Raw genomic sequence first — 20,979 nt, forward strand, 5'->3', positions numbered from 1 at the left:
GCAAAACTCCCAAACCTCACAATTATATTAATTATAGATAAAATGCTCATCATTTTTGTTTTTTACCAATTTCATACCTAGCTTTTTAGCCACGTTAGCAGCATAGCTCAAAGGATCGCAAGGTCGGTCTGGTAGTTGGTGAAACATCTTGACAATTATTGGATGGATTATCATGAAAGGTGCTTCATCGTTCATGCTCCCCTCAGGATGAACTGTAATAACTCTGCTGATCCTCTGACTTTCCATCTAGCGCCACCATCAGGTCGACATGTTAACGTGTCCGACACTTTGGTTTCTGACCAAACACCTGCAGAGCTGCTGACGCTCCCATCAGCCTCAGCTGCGCTCTGTGTTTACTTTGTGGTGTACAAGGTAAACCTTATACCTGCCAAACATCAGCATGTAAGTATTGTCGCTGTGAGCATGTTAGCGTGCTGATGTTAGCTCAAAGCCTCACCTGGATGTTATGCCACACTCCAAAAGTTGTTTTTTTTCTCTTTATCACCGCGGATTACTGTTAACAAAGTCCCGCTGCTGCGATCACAGCTTAGCGCATGCGTTTAGTAGAAAATACAGACAAAAATGAGAGAAAAATCAAATGAGCCCTTGATTTTCCAACAGATTCCCTTAATGTAATTCAAAATTAAATACAGCGTAAAACATTGCTTATTTTATGAGTCTGTTATTTCCTAAAAACAACCAGGGAAGAATTATGACATTTGGTATTAATTATAGGAAAAACTCTGAATAAAGTTCTGAATTTCCTTGCAACCAATTGTCCATTTAAAGCCAACTAAATATTTATTGATCATTCAGTTATTACTGGAAACGTATTCTTCGCATATGTTGACTTGTATGCATGCACACATTTTTGCATGTTCAGCTGAAAGCCAAAAATAATGAGCCCCATGATTTTACAACTGCATTTTCTAGATTTTCCTCAAACCGATTGAGAAAGGTGATTAGTTTAAAAGTGGCAACGTTTGCAGAACAGAAGCCATGTTTTTCCAGCTTGGAAATTAGAAGTATACAATAATAACAGCGCCGCAAGTGGTGTTTTCATCCAGTCTGTCGTATGGTCTGTTCCTGACGAAATACATAATTAAGGGAAACAAAAATTGTGTGTTGACATGTGAGGTCGGGATTTAACGAGGTCAAGAGGTCGGCAGCTGTAAATGGAAACAGACATGAAACTTCAAAAGACATGACCTTCGTCCTCATTGGCAGTTACAGCCCTGGTTTCATGTGAACTGTTGAGTGACGTGAGTGAAACTCTACTATGACCAACATTTTTCAGGGCTGAAAGCTGCCAGGAGCTGAGAGTCTGTGGTGATATTCAATATCTTCACATTTTTTAAGCATCTTGCCAAAGAATTCCAAGTATTCCCTCTGAGTGGAAAAGCCTCTGACCCAGCATTTAGATCATGACGAGACACGAAAACTCCACCAAAACTACAGTTTACGAATAATTACGAATAAATGAAATCTTCTTCTGTAGGTTGTTTGGGAAGAATCTGTATCACAACAGAGGTGGATGATATCTGATATATTTACCTGCTAGAACTGAAAAACTGAGATTCATGATATTCAAATACAGTATGAGCCTGAAGAAGCAAAAACAGTCCATCATCCCTAAAAAATTAACTTTTTTCCCACTAGACTTGATCTTTTTAAAGTTTAGCGATGAACCGACCTGCGTCTGACCTGGGCCGATGTAGAACTTGTGCAGGATGTTGATGAGGAAGTCCTGGACCTCGTACCAGGGGTAGATGGAGTTAGAACCGTCCAGAACAATCACAATGTCCATGAACGTCTCACACCCTGCAAGATTGAAAAAAACAAAAACAAGATAGATACAGGACAGGTGGATGGACGGATGGATGGACGGACGGACGGATGGATGGATGTGTATTGATTACTCTGCAGGGCGGGTGCGATGGTGTGGGACAGTCTGAAGTTTCGGCTGACTCTGGAGCAGATTCCTGTGCTGTACAGGGAGCTTCCACACTCGTGAGACCAGAGCGGACCGCAGGTCTGAGGACGCATTCACACAGCAGGGACAGAAAAAGTTAAAGAGCTCATTGTGCAGAAACACCCATCACAGAAGGTTATATTATTATTATTATTGACGCTTTAACGTGTAAGCAGCGTGTTGAGGTGGAGCTAATTTTATACTGAGGGGTTGTTTAATCTCTAATATTGCATCATATTTTATTAACTGATTATATATTTTTTCTGTAAAATCTTAATCTGTAAAGTAACCAGCTGTCAGATAAATGTCGTGCAGTACAAAGTACAATACTGTTGCATATAACGTGAATAAAGTAGCTCAGTACAGTACTCGAGTAAATGTACTAAGTTACTTTCAGCCAGTGAATATCATCAAAATATGAGCCATATTTTAAATGTGGAGGGAACAGTTGTGACTTTTCCAAATGAGACATTTTGCCGTTTCGTTATAGTGCTCACATTACGATATTACTGCGTAAAGTATAAAGAGCAAAATGGACCATTGTTTTCGGGTTTTGTCTAAATTTTGAATTTGATCTGCAGTCAGTTAGATCTGGCGGTATGAAGAGCAGCAGCAAGATTCCGGGTGAAATAATTACTGTGTGTTAAAACGATGGCCACACCGGCTGCAGTTTAAAGGATAGTGCAAAGTAAAAGGAGTTCCGATGGTTTCCTTTTGTCAGGTGTTTGAAGCGAAGCTGAGCTGATGTGGAGGGAGTTCCTGTGTGTTTTGTGTCATGTGACTCACCACAAAGCTGCTGTCTTTTGGGTTGGAGGTCAGCGTCATTCCCAGCCTCATCTTGTCCTTCCTCTCAGACACGTTGTCCAGAGAAAGTTTCCCTGATTCAAAACACATCGCACTTCATTACTAAAGTTTGCACAGCGACGTTAACGTAACGTGGTCTGTGGGAAACTTCAGTGACTGTCAGTGACGTTTGATCATCTCTTCTTCTTCTTTCATGTGGCTCGGTGTTCAGTTAATGACGTTTTTAAATCAAAGTACCGGCCGTGCAGCAGGCGCTTTTAGTGTCAAATTTAAAACATTTAAGCCAAAACATGTAAATCTTCTCTTGTTTATTGGACTCATGAAACTGCTGCTTTTGCCATTTAAACGTTTAACCTGTTCTGGCAACAGTAAATATCTGATACTGATTTTCCCTCAACGTCAACTAAACATACGTAAATGTTCTTAGAATATTTAGTTTTCTTTTCCAATATAAAACAAATGTTGGATGTTTTTCCGTGATTGAATAAAATGTGAATATTTCTTACTTTAAAAAAAAGAGTTTAATTGTCCATTTCCACATTTGAGTGGATGGTGGAAACATGTCGTCATAGCTTTGATTTGGACCGTTCAGTCATCACAGTGCCTGTACACGATCCATCATCTGCCTTTATGAAAGCCATAAATAGCAGAGTGCAATAACACAAGAAAGCAAAGGCTTGTTTACAGAAACATAGTGAGATAAAACTGCAAAGAGACATAAACTTTCAGTTTCTTAGCCTGAAATTTTACGGATGTGATTTGATCCACAAACAACAAGAATCTGCAGAATCTGGAGCCCCAGGCTGTCATGGCACTTCTTCCCCACAGAATTTCAGAAGGAAATATTTAACTTTTTACTGAACTGCGTTTATTTAACAGCTATTGTTACTAAGTACTTTGATTTTACGGAAAAAACTGATGATTAACTTGTAAAAAATGATGCATCATTATAGATTTCAGTCGCTGTGGCTGATTAGAGCCGCTCGGGTTGTGCAAAGCTACAAGCTAAAGTCCCCAAAAAAACGTTATTCATTTCTCATTTTGTATCATAACTTGTGAGCACAAAATATTATCTTGTGCGCATACGATTAAAAAAGAAAATCATGGGGAGCGCCATAATGCAACTCTCTGAAAGGGACCGTTGTGCATAATGAAGAACATTTTGCTGGTAAAACGTAGGATTGTGAATGCAGGACTTGTAACAGAATATTTTTACATTATGGTATCACTACTTTGGGAAGACAGCAGCAGCATGAAAACTAGAAATAGATTATAGATGAATGCCTCAATGCTCCAGTGTGCAGCTCTCTGCAGATCCTCGGTACAAACGCATGCAGAGGTTTTGACGAACATGTCGGATATCTGGGTCCTGTCTGCGTGGTTTAGGCAACAGAACTACTTGGTTAGGGTTAGGAACGCGCACAATGAAGAAACAATGCGTTCAAATCTCGCCAGAGTTTCACAAATCCAGGGTTCCCATCTAGACACGACCATATATCTGCCATGCTGCTCACCCAGGTGGAGTCGGGTGCAGTTCACAGAGTTTCTGGTATCCAGCGGACATCTGTACACGTCACCAGTCTGCTGCTTCCCCGTGGATTCAAAGGGAGCTCCAACCAGCAACCTGGAAGCACACACACACACACACACACACCTGAGACAATGTGGGATGCAACACACAGTAATGGGTTTGCACACTGTGAAATCACCCAGATGCTGAATGTCAGTCTGGTGCTATTTTCTCTCTGATTCGGATTTATTGTGCATGACAGAGAACAGGAAGTGTGTCTTTGATGTGACTATTACAGTATACAGAGAATAAAAACACTTTGGATCATACAAATGATAAATACGGTAAATATACGATGAAGTGCTTTTGGCATTCCGAGTGATATTTTATCAACTCAGGATTAAAAGAGAGAAGAAACCATTTTGAACTAAATTACACAAAGTCAAAGACCACAATGGCCAATCGAGCATCATCATCACAGTTCAGCCTCACTAGAAATGATCCTCCCGAAATCCATAAGTTCTGACATTTAGAACAATTTAAGTGTAGACACACTTTAATATTTCACTCATTAAAATAACACTAGAATATTAGATATGAGGATTATGGTGGAAATGGGAAATATATGAATAATTTAATAATAACATGCTCTTTGAAAAAATATGAACAAAGAAGAAGAGAAGAAGAGTGATAAAGCCAAATATTATATATATTATAACAAAAGTTCCAGCTCCTTGAGTTCTTAAGGATTTCTGTTTTATATCAGAAACTGAAAATTGTGAAAGACATTCTTCATTATTCTATAGACCCAAAATCGAGGAATAATCTGATGATTCATCTAATAGAAATCCAATGCACCATATCACAAATGGCAAATTTAAACACATAACATAGCCAGGAACCAGGAGCGTTTCCTGGGGACACTGTGATGCTTTCTGTGTTGCTCTGAGTCATTGAAATTCATTGTAACGTCTGTGAATCCACAGCTATCCTCCACAGAGGAGCAAAGGGTAAACGCTTCAGAGCACTTCTCAAGCCTGCAAGCCTAGCGTTCGGTGTTTGGTGTCGTAATCCTTCACCTGCGCTGTTCTGGGTCAGATTCTAGCACCGCATCCTGATATGTGGTCCATGTTATCAAATGCAGTCAGAAACCTAATATATTTACTGATTTAATTTCATATACTGAAACATCTTGAATGTTCAGTTGCACTCTGATGGTGACTGACTTTCCCCTCTCGCACTCTGAGGTCAGTTCTTGTTTCAGCAGCAGCTGCTGGGAGACCCGCGGCGGCCGTGTTAAACACAGATCCCGCTGCTCCAGTGTCGCACAGCGAGCAGGTTATTAGTGTTAACCGGAGTAAACACCGCCACATGTGGTCTGGACGGCGGTTCTGGGAAGAGGGCTGAGTCACATACCAGAGGAGATGCCATAGTGGAGCGCTAACCTCCAGTCTGCTAATGTGTCTCCCATCCACATCAAACGGGTGGAGAGTCCACATCCTGCAGCCTGCAGCAGCACCAGCAGACAGAACCTGCCTCTGATCCTCTGACATCACTCCATCATGCTGACCATTTCCTCAGCAGGTGCTGAGCTTTTAGGCGAAACCTCAGAAGTATACCTGCCTCTCCTGCTACTACTTTACTGGGCTGTTTGTTGCTTGATTACTGATTTCCTGCATTTCCTGTAACAGCCCTGTAAGGGGAATGGACCCGCATCATTCAGCAGTGGGTTTTATATAACGGTGGAGGGAACAACATTAGCATATTCTTCTTAATTCTTCCTTTAAAAAGACTTTCTGTGGACTTCCAAAGAGTCTGCTCGGGCTGCAGACTTCACCAGACTTCACTGGGAAAATGACCAATACTCAGTTCAGCAGTACGGATGTGTAGATGTTAAATGAATTTGATGACGATAATGATACCGAGTTTTTTTTTTTTTTGCATTCGTTAACTGATGTAGTGAGGTTTGATAATACACACACAATATAGGCAGAATCATGTGGATTTGTTTCTTTTAATCTGGACGGACAGAAGTTGGTTTTCATTTCCATTTACTGCGTGAAGATCCTCAGTTGATGCTTTAATGTGAATATAATACGAGCCGTGTTTTAGCAGCTCACGCAAAGGGTCAGTTATACTGCGCATTCTGTTATAGCTATAATGCAGCAGACGCTGTATAAATTGCCATTATCAGTACCATTAATAACCCTTCAGACTACTTTGAGAAATAGTTAAATTGGGTCAGAAATTTCAATTCATTTCCGCGGAAACACGTGAGGTCTTAAGTCCCATCCGATGGAGCATTTTATCCCCTCGAGGTCCAGCAGCCTCGCAGACTTGACGTGATGATGGTGAACAAGTGGCAGTACGTATGACAGACGTCCGCGAGGGCTCAGTCCACGAGTCCAGAGGGCTCAGTCCACGAGTCCAGAGGGCTCAGTTCACGAGTCCAGAGGGCTCAGTCCACGAGTCCAGAGGGCTCAGTTCACGAGTCCAGAGGGCTCAGTCCACGAGAGCTCAGTCCACGAGTCCAGAGGGCTCAGTCCACGAGTCCAGAGGGCTCAGTCCACGAGAGCTCAGTCCACGAGTCCAGAGGGCTCAGTCCACGAGTCCAGAGGGCTCAGGCCACGAGGGCTCAGTCCACGAGGGCTCAGTCCACGAGGGTTCAGTCCACGAGGGCTCAGTTCAAGAGTCCAGAGGGCGCACATTCGGATTCAGCCGCTGATGAACGTCAGTACCAGATGGAAGCTCCAGAAAGAGGCTCTCGCTCTTTGATTCTGAGGGACATCAAAACCTGAAGATTACTGAAAATGTTTTATACATTTTTATGCTTTTAAGCTCCGCTGCTGCTGCTGCTGCTGCTGCTGCTGCTGCTGCTGGAAACATCTGGACACAATTTTCACTTTTTCTTTTCTTTAGTTTGACCAGTTATGGGTCGATGCTAGCGGTTTGGTCGCACTGCACGCTTGTTGAATGTGTGAGGAGAAAAACCCCAAAACAGACCAAACACACACACACACACACACACAGATCCCAGCATGAAGGCTGGGAGGCTGCAGAAACACTCGGCTCCATTAACATGTACCGCAGAGGTCAACACAGGTCAACGGGTCTGACCTCTAACAGACACAACAACACCCTCAACCAACAAACACACACAGCTCAACATGGAGGTCTTCTTAAGTTTTATTAAGGTTTCCATAGGTTTATTTATCGTTTCTCGATGTGGCTGTTGTCCAGCGCTTAGAGAGACTGTAAATAAAGCTGACACATTTAGCTTTAGTGGAGGATTTGGTTTGAACTGGAAAATTTCACACATAGTTTGAAATGTCAACACTTAATTTCCATTTGCATTCAGCAGCTGACTCACTCTGTCACACACACACACACACACACACACACACACACACACAATAATACACACCATGCTTGCAGAAAGACAAGACAAAGAAATACGATGCAGGAAGTCCAGTTTGCCATAGTCAGACAACGGTTCATGATACTCTGAGACAGGATTTAACAACTCTGGAAGGTTATCACGGTGGCAAATTATTTCATCTTTCATCGCAGTGAATGAGAGGGCTGCGTTGTTTTACGCGGGGCTAAAGTCCGTCTGAGCGCAGCTTTAGTTCGCTGGTGAAATTGACTTATGAGGAGATTCCACATTTACATTTGAGAATTTATGATAGTTCGCCCATTCTTCAGGGTAGTAATACTTTTTGTGTAAAATATTCTGTTTAACGATTTAATCTATAGTGGCTGCTCTAAACAGCCAACTGTCTATTGCATGGAGTCGATATTACCTTAGATCGCTCCACTGTTAGTTGTGAGCTCTCTGAAGTTATTTAATGAATTGCTCATAAACCCAAAATAACTTTTTTACATGGGTTTAGTACACAAACAGCACCTTCCTGAGGAGCAGTCAAATGTTTATAGATGTTTGTTAGACATTAAATTGGAAAATTTAAACATACAAATTACTGGTCAAACGTTATTACAACTAAAACTTTGTTGGAAGTACAGGTGTCAGAGGTCACATGACCTTGATCGATATTCCTGATGGACGAAAGAGAAGGAAGAGCGACAGAAGACAAGGATTATTCCACCGCGGCGAGTCTGTCTGGACAACGTCTGCCAAACACCTGAGATGTAAATGTCACCAGGTTGTGTAGAAAAACAACTCTGCAGAATAACGATGTCAAATCCCCCCTTTTAAAAACCCACATACACACAGAGCGGCGTGATGGGCTTCCCAGAGGGAGGCTGGGGAATAACAAACCGCAACACATAGTTTCCAGATCCGCCGCTCTGCCTCAGGATGCAGGAGAAGCCGGTCTCGAGACAAACGCAAATACTTTCCACTTATTTACCTGCGACTTCAAAGGAAAAGAGATTTTGTAATCCTGGATGACTGCAAGGTATTCATCATGGCTGAAATGTTTCCAGATAAAAAAAAAAAATTAGACTGCACAGAGAACCGGGAATGTTGCACAATCGCACTTGCAACCGCAGACAGACAATCAAAGGACAGCAACAGGGTGGCTGAATCGTTTCAGTGGCACCTCGCTGCCCTTAAAGTGAGACAAAGGTTATAGGATCCCTAGATCCCACTGGATTACACCACATTACATTAGACATTACTGGAAATGAAGGGTGCTTTCCGATGTTTTTGGGGTCTCTGTCTGTGGTTTATTTAGATATTAAGTAGATAGTAGATGTGATTTTTGCATCAAATCAACAGATAAATACATTCTGCTGATTGAGTTGTCAAGAAAGCAAACTGTATAGGCAGCGTTGTAGAAAAGGTTTCAGTCGTAGTCACCTGGACTCTGTTTTCAAATTCAAGACGTTTCGGCTCCCATCCGGAAGTCATTCTCAATTGTGAAAATGGTCTGAGAACTCAGAAATTTAAGCTACTCTGTGTTGCTTAAGCCCCGCCCTCAGGGAGGAGTCTTCCTGAGTGTCTGCTGTTTACCTGCCTAGTTTCACCTGAAACTGCCCTTTTGTTTCCATGATGGCCCAGTAATCAGTAATCAGGCCTATTGTTTTCTGGCTGCACCTTCCTCATCACTGTCAAGTACCTGATTAGCATATGATTGGCTTGACCATGGTGTTAATACACTGTGGTAAACGTTGGGCAGATTGAATCTCAGACCACCATTTCTGTTCAAAGAGGGGTTCTCTTTTTTCACAAAAATGGTTTTCCTCACTGCATTGTAATCCGGACATTACAACATAGAGCCCAAGAAGTGCCCACCGGCTCAGAGGGTAAGAAAAAAGAGGAAAGGCATGTCCAGAAAGCTCTCTCAGCCTGTGGGTATCCTACTTGGGCTGTCAACAAAGTTAAAAGAGCCAAAAAACAGGACAAAGGGGAAACAGAACCAAGAAGGAATGGTGTCTCCATTCCTTATGTATCTGGACTGTCTGAAAAACTACAAAGGATCTTTAGACAGCACAATGTTCCTGTTTTCTTTAAACCAGGCAACACTTTAAGACAGAAACTCGTTCACCCCATGGACAAGATGCCCACACAAAAACAGAGCAATGTAGCTTATTCAAATCAATGCAGTGAGGAAAACTGCAAAGAACGGTTCATAGGTGAGACTAAACAGCCACTTCACAAAAGACTTTATCAGCACAGACGACACGCTAACTCAGGATTGCAGAGCGCCGTGCATTTGCATCTAAAAGCTACAAACCGCACATTTGAAGACAGCGAGGTGAAGATCCGAAGTAGAGAGAAGAGCTGGTTTGAAAGAGGAGTCAAAGAAGCCATTTTTGTGAAAAAAGAGAACCCCTCTTTGAACAGAAATGGTGGTCTGAGATTCAATCTGCCCAAAGTTTACCACAGTGTATTAACACCATGGTCAAGCCAATCACATGCTAATCAGGTACTTAACAGTGATGAGGGAGGTGCAGCCAGAAAACAATAGGCCTGATTGCTGATTACTGGGCCATCATGGAAACAATTAGGGGAGTTTCAGGTGAAACTAGTCAGGTTAAACAGCAGACACTCAGGAAGACTCCTCCCTGAGGGCGGGGCTTAAGCAACACAGAGTAGCTTAAATTTCTGAGTTCTCAGACCATTTTCACAATTGAGAATGACTTCCAGATGGGAGCCGAAACGTCTTGATTCTGAAAACAGTGTCCAGATGACTGCAACTGAAACCTTTTCTACGATGGACCACTCCTGGACGAATGAGGGACGACACCGTCTTGTATAGGCAGCGTATATATTTATGCATGATAATTTGATGTGTTGTCATGTATGTGTGTCAGCGCCAGAAGTAAAAGGTAGTGTAATGTTTTTCGTGGTCCAGACCAACTGAACCGGCCTACAGGTGACCCACATTAGACTAGAAGACACACGTTGCACAGAGTTGAGATTAGATGAGAAGAGTTGAGATGAGAAAAGATTAGAAGAGATGGTTTGCCATGAGAAGGGATAAGACTAGATGAGATTTTATCCAAACACAGGTAACACCACAACATCTCACATCTACTAGCTTCATCTAATTTGATCGAATCATTTGGCCCCCTGCTGCCCTTAAAATTGGAAAAGGATTATAGGATCGTTAGATTCGATTAGATCACTTGACATATAAGGCTCGATAGAGATCAAATATGATGAGATGAGCTGCGCTGAACTCATGAGACGAAACAAGATGAGATGAGATTAGACAAGTAGAGGTGAGATGAGATTTTTGTTATTCGTCATCTTATCTCATCACATCTCGTCTCACTTCATCTCATCGGTCTTATCTCACTTTCTCTCATCTCACCTCACTTCGTGTTTTCTTATCTTATCTCACTTCTTCTCTTTTCTCATCTCATCTCATCTCGTCTCACTTCATCTCATCGGTCTTATCTCACTTTCTCTCATCTCACCTCACTTCGTGTTTTCTTATCTTATCTCACTTCTCTTTTCTCATCTCATCTCGTCTCACTTCATCTCATCGGTCTTATCTCACTTATTCTCTTTTCTCATCTCATCTCACTTCATCTCATCGGTCTTATCTCACTTCTTCTCTTTTCTCATCTCATCTCACTTCATCTCATCGGTCTTATCTCACTTCTTCTCTTTTCTCATCTCATCTCACTTCATCTCATCGGTCTTATCTCACTTCTTCTCTTTTCTCATCTCATCTCATCTCGTCTCATCTTCCCTGCAGCAGAAAGAAGCAGCTGGAGGTTTAAATGTGTCTTCTGGTCTTTGAGAATCCAGCAGCAGGTTGGAAACATAAAGCTGAAGGATGAGAGATGAGACAGACACTCAAAGCAGAAGTGCCAAGGACAAACTGTAGAGGAACATGTGAGTGAATAAGAAACAGAGAGAGTAATAAGCTATGTGGCCATAGGATCGGATCTAGATCATGAAATCCTAATTTATAGCAGAAAGTACTATAAATAACGCCTGCCGCTCCGCAGATATGTTCCATTTATCAGACACATCGGTGGAAAATGTGTCGACCCAACATGATTCTGACATCTCACCATGGGGAGGACAGAAAACAACAACCAACTTTCCTGGAAACATTTCCAAGTCCAAGGTTTTTCGACTCACTTTCCCAGGACATGGAACTTGTTTTGTCAAGCCAGTGTCCAATAAATCCTAGAACTCAACAGCTATTTTCATTTTTAACCAGACAGACAGAGAGACGTTATCCATTCTGCCTTTACCTGAAGGTATTTGGAAAGGACACTAACTGAGGCTTCCAAATACTGTCTAAACCTTGAAAAGGAAATATGATCAAACGCCTTCAAGTCTTGTTAATAATGGAGTGGATAATATTTATTTTGTACAGTTTAGTCATTTAGCTTAAGATATATTGTCTTATTCAAATATATCTCATCCAAATAAGACCTGCTACAATGACATCACACAGTGGCCTTGTAAACACAAGTTCAGCCAATTTGCCATTTTTAAATTTCCTCTCAAACACCATTAAAAGTGTTCATATATTTAACACATCGCTTGCCATAGTCGAGCAAAAGTTGGCTGCTACTGTAGTCGCTTTCTAACTGGTAAGTTTAAGTTATTAACTTATGTATATTCATGCAGCTGTTATGGTTTCTTGCCTCCGATAGCTTGTCTTTAGACACCAGTGGATCTAGTCCAATTTCTCACAATGGTAATAAACAAAGAAACGTCTGAATTACAAAGTGGTTTCTGTATGTGGACCGACCGTATACATATGTATACAGTATAGAAATATGTCCATATGGACCTGAATGGACAGTTACAGACTAGTAAATGTGGACAGACCAGCACAGAAAGGTTTCTTTGATAGGCCAAAAGTTCCATAAACCAGTACAGACTGGTTTCTATAGATTTGGACAGACCAGTACAGACTAGTTTCTACAGATGTGGACAGACCAGCACAGACTGGTTTCTTTAGACCAGTACAGACTGGTTTCTAATAGATGTCGACAGACCAGTACAGACTGGTTTCTGGATCTGGTGGATGAATAGTGAACTGGGATTCTCACCACTGGCGTCCTCCTGCCTCGTGCTGCTGGACTGTGTAACCAAACTGGTTTTCTTTAGAACCAGAGAAGATTTTGAAGTTCTTTGTGTCGAAGTTGAAGCAGAGCTGAAGATCTGAAACACAGAAGAAGACACTCAGCTGACACAGCATGCTCCTAACTGCTGATACAGTGACTTTATTTCTCGAGGGAAGGTTCATCAACTGCCACTTTACAAACTGGAAGTTGCCCAGTATAACCAGTCCACATGAATCACGGCTATAACTTCGGACAGAACTTGTTTCGTGTATTTTTGTCTCTGTGTAGATAAATTTCTCTGGATTTCCAGCAGCTCAAATCTGACAGCAGAAAAAATGGAATGTAGGAAAGTCTCTAACTGAAGAAGCTGCCGAGGAAAAATGGCTTCCGCAAAATGTAAATTACACTTCATCAGTAAAAGATCTCCTGGAATCAAACTTTCCTTTAAGAGCCCCTCTGGCCTGGAATCCAGATTCAGTTTCTCCTTCACTTTCCCACAGAAAAGAAAGAATGAAAATACTAAATCACACACAGGTGTTCCTGATACTGTGTGCTTCCCCACAGGTATGTGGAGGGACAAAATACCGTGAACAACACAGTATTGTGTTATAGATCTAGCTTTTCAGGTATTTATTCAGTTAGTTAATCAGTTACAGTATCACCAGTTAGTTAGTTAGTTAGTCAGTTAGTTAGTGTATTGGCCCAAATATAAGTCTGGAAATTACGTTTGAAAAGTGGGGGTTGTCTTACAATCGAGGACTAGACAACTACGTGGACGATTTGTGGAACTAAGATCAGAATCGAAATCTGTTTCCTTTCCTTAGCACTCGGGACTCGGGTGAGCTACACTTTTACTGGGCATTTCCATTGTTTTCTTTTTAGCACTTAGAGACAGTGAGAAGTTCATGCAATAACCAGTACGTCTTTATCTACTCTGAGCTGCTGGAGCATAGACGTTGTAGACCTCTCTTGTTTACTGCACCTTGATATTTGTATTCATCTGCAGCTTCACTCTCCTTTCCTCAGTTTGATTTACTTTAACTTTCACACCATGAAACTGACACTAATGAAATACGTCCCGAACAAGACGTGTGGAGGTGTTGAAAGTGAGCAGGCTTCTTCAAAAGCTTGACCAGAACCTCATCAAAATTCAGAAACCCTTCACCTCGCACTCACACGCCTCCCTCCTCTTCCTCTTTCCTCCTCCTCTTCCCTGCTCCTGCACCAACCGACTCTGGACCTTCCTCTGGTTTCAATTAAAATCTTTATCAGGAAGGTCGGTTGACAGGAGGAGGGAGGGAGGGAGGGAGGACTGGAAGGCCTTGTAACGCTGCCAAGTCTGACAAAAACCGAGATAATACAGGATGAAAATGACGTCACTGCGCTTTTTCAAGTAGAACATCGTGGAAAAAGGAGGAAAGAGATGATTTCATCCTTTCAACAGAAGTCCAGTAGGGTGAAATCCATCTGTGTCATCTAAATGAACGAGGATAAAACAATACAGTCGAGAATGAGTAAGGCATTCTTACTTTATCAGATCATTACGACGACTTTATTTGAGTGGCACAACAAGAGAGAAATCAAAAAAACAGACTTCGACAGAAGAAGAATTTTTCCTTCCTCGTGGTTTGGTGCTCAGAGCGCCGGTGACCTTCCAACTATTTCAGCTTTTTTCTTCTCAGCTCAGGCAGCTCTCCAGAAACTGTGTCCCTCTCTCTGAAAGAAGAGCTGCTGTGCAAAGACAGAAGTTTATATATTATAGAAATCTATATGTTATATCTGTTATTTTTCATATTTCACTGTAATTATGATTGTGGGTTTTTTTTTATTAATGCTACATAATTCGCATAGATTTCAAAATCCAACAGTCAGAAACAGCTTTTAAAATCAGATTCATCGTAGCATCGTAGCCGCGTCACTGCAGAGTCTTTTTAACCTTGTGAAGTTACGATGTCTGGCAAACGGTGATTCTCACGTGAATGTGACGGAAAGCTGTCTGAGTCTGCATGATGTTACTGCTCGTCGGTCTGCTAAACAGAGTTTGAATGTCAGTTCTGTTGTGTTTTGGGCCCCAGCTTGCTCTCTTCTTATTCGTATTCTATTTCCTTTCTTATCGTAACTTGAAAAACTTCTAATCTCATCTCATTTTATCTTCTTTTAGCCCGACTTGTCTTCTGTTTTCACATCTCATTTAATCTCAGTTCATCTCATCAAATCCTGTGTTTGGTCACCTCATCTCTTCTCCTGCCACTTTATCTCAAGTCAGAATCAGTTCATCTCAGTTTGTCTCAGCTTGTCTTGCCTCATCTCACTTTGTCTGATCTCTTCTAACCTCTTCTCATTTTATATCAATGAATCGCATTTCATTTTAGTTGCTTCACTTGTCTCATCTAATCTTGCTTAATCTCATTTCATCTCATTTCGATTTGTCTCATCTAATTTCATCTCTGTAATCCTCTGGATTTTTAATTTGTTATACAACCAAATCTACATGACCTGATTTATGTAATCTAACCAAATCTATCTCATCTAACTTCCTCTCATTTTACTGCATTTGTTCTCACCTAATCTCAACATGTTTCATGACATCAAACCTTATCTCAGTTTCACATCTCATGTCATCTTTACTCGTCCCTTCTTATCTCATTTCATTTCAACACACTGACTTGTTTTGTCTCGCCTCATCGCTTTTCATTTAATCTCATCTTTTTGGGTACTCTGTATTCTACTTATATCTATTTATTGTCCACCTAAGTCTAAGTCCAGTCTAATATGACTCACATGTCTCCTCATCTCGTTTTATCTCATCTCATGCCAACAAAAACTTTTGTTTTTTGTCATTTTGTTTTGTCTTGTTTCATCTCATCTTGCCTCACATGATTTAATCTAGTCTCAACTCAGCTCATCTAATTATATTTCATCTTCCTCCTCTGTATGCTAATCTAATCTGACGTGAAGTTATTGAACTGAATTCTTGTCTAATCTCATCCAGGGATCATAACAAATTCATCAGATTTTAAGAGCAGCGAGAAAGCCTTAGAGAGGTTTTCCTGTAAATGAAATGTGCCATCCTTGATCTTTATAACTCTTACTGCTTCTGCTCAAGTGTCCTTGAGCCAGGCATTCATGTCCTACCAGCCTGTGACCCTTAGACCCCACCATGACCCTGTGACCTTCGTGGTCTTTCCCTGTGTGCTGAAGCATTTCCTCTGAGCGCTCCGGTTCGTCTCCTCCAGCTGTGTAAACGAGCACAGCGCTCAGAAGACTCGGCATGCTGTGCGACCGTTTGCCAGCGAAGGCAGCAGTGATGCATTTGGCTACAGAGGACAAAAATAAAGGACACTGGAAAAGAGAGGACTGATGGGTAAACCGTCTCGGCCTCTGAGGTGTTTTCCTCGCGACTAAGAGGAATCTGCTCCTGTCTGAGCCGAGACGAGGGCCAGCTCGATTTATCGAAGCTGTTGGCGAAAGCCGTCGAGAGACTTGGCAGAGCAGAGACACGAGATGCAGATCCAAGTCTGACAGTCTCCTGTCGCTGCCACTGGATGATTTGACTGATATGGATGATCCTCCCTGGCACCGATGACACATTTTTCTCATTTTTTACACAGCCGCAGAGGCTTTGTGACTTTGTTGTGTGTATGTGTTCATACTTAGGTGATTTTTCCAGATGTGTTTTAGCTGCTGTCATAATTGGAAACAGATTAATATCCAGCAACAGCTACTGCAGCAACAGAGAGAATATTTCTGCTAAAAGAGAAACAAAGTCTGTGCTGTTTTTGCAAAACCTCCAGTTTTCAAATCAGACGCAGCAGTGGGAAATAATTCTAATCAGGTCAAAGATGGGAGTGATTTAGCGAACAGTGCTCGTGTCAAGCAGCTCGCAGCCAAACGCTGTCTGTGTCACTTCCTCCAGCAGGCAGGCAGACGGCTCTGTTGGCTCAGCATCACTCCAGCCTGACGCTCATGTTGGCCACAGCCAGATAACCCTTCACCTTTCTGACAGGCAGCGCAGGTCAGAGGTCACAACCCTGACAGTCTGTGTAATGTTTTATGACCTGTCAGATTTATGTTAGAACAGATGCAGCAGGCTGTGACTGGTGTCATCTAGTCAACCACATTACATGCCAAACTCCCTTAAAAAAACTAGACATTTAAAATTATCTTGCTAACCAACCATGCAATACAATTCAGGAGATTTTTTTGAATCCTTCAGCATAAACATAATTGACCAGGCAGCACTCATTTTAAGGATCTTCCAGTTGTATATTCCTGCTTTAGCCATATTCAGTTTGTGTGTGTGATCAAAAGCTCCAGAACTACTAAATGGACCTTGTGGTAAGATTGTTCTTCAAGACTCAAGAGTTAACTTTAAACCTAAAAATAGTCAGTGTTTCATTTTCTTTGAATATTTCAGTGAGTGCAACACGTGAGACAGCAATAAAAGTCAAAACTTCACTTAAAGACTGCTACTTGGTGGATTATATATGTGCTGAATTTAAAAGTGACACCTACCGGTTCAGAAAACGTGTTGTGTCACACACTGCAGTGTAACTATCTCTTCCAGTGAGCAAGGACACATTAAATTCAGAATTTTTTGAATGAAGTTTGGTGTGAAAGTTTCTCCTTACATAAGATGACACGTATCAGGGACTGGCTTGATCATCATCCAGCGTACACTCTGTTATTCCCAGTACTGGCTGAAAAATGAAAGAGTCATTTTATTTTCTTTAGTTATATAAAACTTTTTTTATGCCTCAGATAAATTTATCAGACTGTTCTGTCCCTGAAGCAGAGCTGCTTCTTCGTTACAGACCAAATAAAACCACCATGCATGTCTGTGGTTACTATGAAGTGCAGCTGTGATGCCAAGCTGGCAGCAGGACCTCAGGCCAACTGATATTTCTGTTGTGGTTCGTTTGTAACAGTGGAGTGTCACATGGGTGGAGTTTAATACGACAGGTAGTGCACAGAGTGACAGAGAGATTCAACAATTCACAGGACAGTCCTGCCAGGACACATGTGTGTCCAGAGGTGATTAACCCCACCTGTCTGGGACATCAAGGAGGTTAAATCGACTGCAGACACCTACTAGATGACACTATGGGAGGGATTTTTGGGAGAAGCTTGTGTGTTTTAGCCTGAGCGAGGCAGGTGGTAACCGATGCCTGTGTTACCAACCGCAGACTGACAGGCAACAACAACAACATCATGGTGACTGATGTGCTGCTGCACGAGTGTAACGATCCACCTAAAAGCCGCACCGTGCCATAAAGACCATTTCCCCCTCTGAGTTCCTGGAGAAGCCCATCACCTCACAGTGAGAGCTCCCCGACCCGTCGGCTGGACCTCGAGGGAAGCATCCCGAACCCCACAGCCATCGCACCAAACTCTACACTAATTCAATTCAGGGGCCAGTGGGATCATGATCCTCCAGCTTCAACGTGTGGAAACACAATTTAATCAGAGTGAAACAGGAAAAGGGCCTCTGACTTCATCCACTGGGACTAAAGTCTCCTAATTTGTAAATGTGCTCAGTTTTGCTCTGCAGCCTAAAGATGATCTGCTCGTCCAGCACTTTTATCCAACTACCTGCCAGATTGCCATGAAATATAGCGTGATATCAACGGTTCCAAGAGGGTCACTCCTAATAACTGTGGTCGTTTACAAGCTGTGGGCAGACAGTGTGTTGTTAGAGGTAAGAGGAAGGACCGCACCAGCATCTAAACAGACCCAGGTGACATCTGCAGGTCAGTTTACAGGCTGTTTAATGTGCTACAGCTGACCAGCTAATTAGCTATCCAGCCTGCAAACCGACGTTAGCGGTGCCCTTTTCATTCAGCAAGCTGACAAGACGTTTGTTCATGTTTGTAAGTTAGAGAAAAGGGAGACTTCAGCAGGAAAGCTAATGAAATCATCATTGTGTTGTTCACCAACTCAAGCTCCACTCGAGTCTCACTGAAAGCTCCGGAGCAAGCCAGTAAGTGGACCTTGAGTTGAGTGTTTTGTCACCTGCTGTCATCACTGTTGCTCATTCTGTCCAACACTTACGTTCTGTTGGGTGCAACGAGCACCGGAGCCTCTAGGGAACGCCACCAGGGCTTTAAGTCTTCTTTTTAAAATATTTACTGATTTGAAAACCCATTCTGAAGGCTGCGAAACAAACTCATTCACCTGTGACTTCCCCACCTGCACCTGTGCTTATTACTGCAGTACGAGGGACAGTTCCTCCACTCGTATTGATGACGAAGGCTCGTCAAATCAGAGTTAGATGCAAACTCTTACTATAAAGGCTTTTCGAGGCTTAGAAAGACTTGTTCGTGTTTATAAAGTCTCATAGAGGCTTACGATTGCTTTGAACACACCCACGTGGCCTGCTTCGAAGATCTCTCCATAGAAACAAAAAACACATGTGCAGCTGAAACACGCTCACACTCAGATTTCAGATGCACAGAACTTCAGATGAAGGTGTTTAAATGTGTGTTAGTGGAGCTGCAGACTCTTCGCCAGCTGCTGGCTGCGACTCTAAAGGGGCTAAAGGGGCGTGCAGCGTCAAAATAAGACTTTTAATCCATACACGAGATGAATGGCGTGACTCCAGAAGTGCTGTTTTAGTTTTAGTTTTTCTGTCCTAAGCCCCGACGCACCTCTCACGTGGACCTGCACTGCAGCCCTGAACTGCACTCTCTATGCTATAATCAATATGTCGCCATGGCAACAATTTAGAGGCTCGAAACTCACATCTAGTCAACAATCCATCAGCAACACCTGTCTGACGTAAACATCCCTTCAGCTCTCTCTCTCTCTCTCTCAGCTGCGCTGTGTTGTGTGTTGCTCGCTCGCTCGCTCACCTGGCAGCAGGCTGCAGGTCCACAGCAGCAGAAGAAGCTGGAAATAATCCATCAGTGTGTTTGGAAAAGAAATAGTGAGACAGACAGACGGACAGAGTGTGAGTGTTGGTACTTAACTCTGCTGCTCTGATGAGAGAGAGAGGAGGAGGAGGAGGAGGAGGAGGAGGAGGAGGAGGAGGAGGAGGAGCACAGTAAACACACCTCCTCCACACACACACACACACACACACACTCACAGATCTCTGCTGTTTGAAGAGGCTTTAACTTCACCTTCCCTTTTCAGAACAGGAGCTTTAATTGGTGCACAAACAGGAAATGCCTCCAATTTGTGTCTGCGATCACACAGAAGACCAGATGTTAACATCTGTCCAGTAACCCTGGAGAGGAGGTTACTGAGGAGCTCTGAGGATCCTGGGCAACACCTCGACTCCCCCCATTAACTCCATTCATTTAAAGTGATGCATTAACAGTTAATAAACACTTCATAACACAGTCCAGAGGTCGTAAATACATTTTAAAATCTATAGTTTACATTCGTACATTTATAAATCATTGTAAACCTTCGATGAAGCTTTTATAAAGGAATGTGTGAACAGCTGGTTTTGGTAACACTTCACTTTAAGTCCCCCTCTTTAGTATTTATAAGCAGTACATAAACATTTAATAACGGTTATAACACACTATAATGTAGTAGTACGCAGCTACAAGGGATTTTTAGGAGTTTGTTAATGTACAGTATTTGCCAACAATAATATCTCCTATAAAGACATTTATTGTTTAAATATATTGTCGTTCATTATCACGTGTGTCCACAGGAGGAGCTACAGCTGTTGACAAATCCATTAATAAACACTTCCAGCTACATTAGAGTGTGTTATGAACCTTAATTAAATGCACCATGGTTGCTGAATTCATCAAAAATGAAAAGTGAATCGACTGAAGCTGCAGATTGTAAAATCAGTGAAATCTTAAGCATCCGCTCACCGTTAGCGAAGCTCTGCGGTTGGATGTTTGTTGCTGAAATGCACCATGGGAGTCGTAGTTGGCTTCTCTCCTTCAGCTGTTCTGTCCACAGGCTTCTTGTATCTTTGACTTGTTATCAAAGAACCAGATATTTTCTATATTTTCTATAAGTTTCACGTCCGTCACAAACTGAACATGAGGAAGAGGTGCCATAAATAACTCCTCAATGGTGCATTCAGGCGCCCCTTGTCTAACACTGGGAAATATCATGTGACACTGTGTTTGTCATATTTATAAATATTTCACATTCACCAGATCAGTTAAAAAGCTCCTACTATGTACTTTTCTACAATGTGAACAGTAGAAATTCGACT

At 42.1% G+C, this 20,979-nt stretch overlaps 1 protein-coding gene across 2 annotated transcripts in view; it reads right to left on the bottom strand.

Annotated features, from left to right (window-relative positions):
• itga11b (integrin, alpha 11b) overlaps positions 1 to 19,761 on the bottom strand; it is a 44,966-nt gene extending 25,205 nt beyond the window's left edge. For both annotated transcript variants that reach the window (XM_044192609.1, XM_044192607.1), the window contains exons 1-6: positions 19,643 to 19,761; positions 12,777 to 12,888; positions 4,291 to 4,400; positions 2,759 to 2,850; positions 1,920 to 2,034; positions 1,694 to 1,821 (exon numbers count right to left, since the gene is read on the bottom strand). In XM_044192609.1, the coding sequence (XP_044048544.1) occupies positions 1,694 to 1,821; positions 1,920 to 2,034; positions 2,759 to 2,850; positions 4,291 to 4,400; positions 12,777 to 12,888; positions 19,643 to 19,694 (609 nt within the window). In that variant the 5' untranslated portion in view covers positions 19,695 to 19,761. The remainder of the gene's footprint in view (positions 1 to 1,693; positions 1,822 to 1,919; positions 2,035 to 2,758; positions 2,851 to 4,290; positions 4,401 to 12,776; positions 12,889 to 19,642) is intronic.
• Between the last annotated feature and the right edge of the window lie 1,218 nt (positions 19,762 to 20,979).

Source organism: Siniperca chuatsi, linkage group LG4 (assembly GCF_020085105.1).
Source record: "Siniperca chuatsi isolate FFG_IHB_CAS linkage group LG4, ASM2008510v1, whole genome shotgun sequence".
Classification (NCBI taxonomy): domain Eukaryota; kingdom Metazoa; phylum Chordata; class Actinopteri; order Centrarchiformes; family Sinipercidae; genus Siniperca; species Siniperca chuatsi.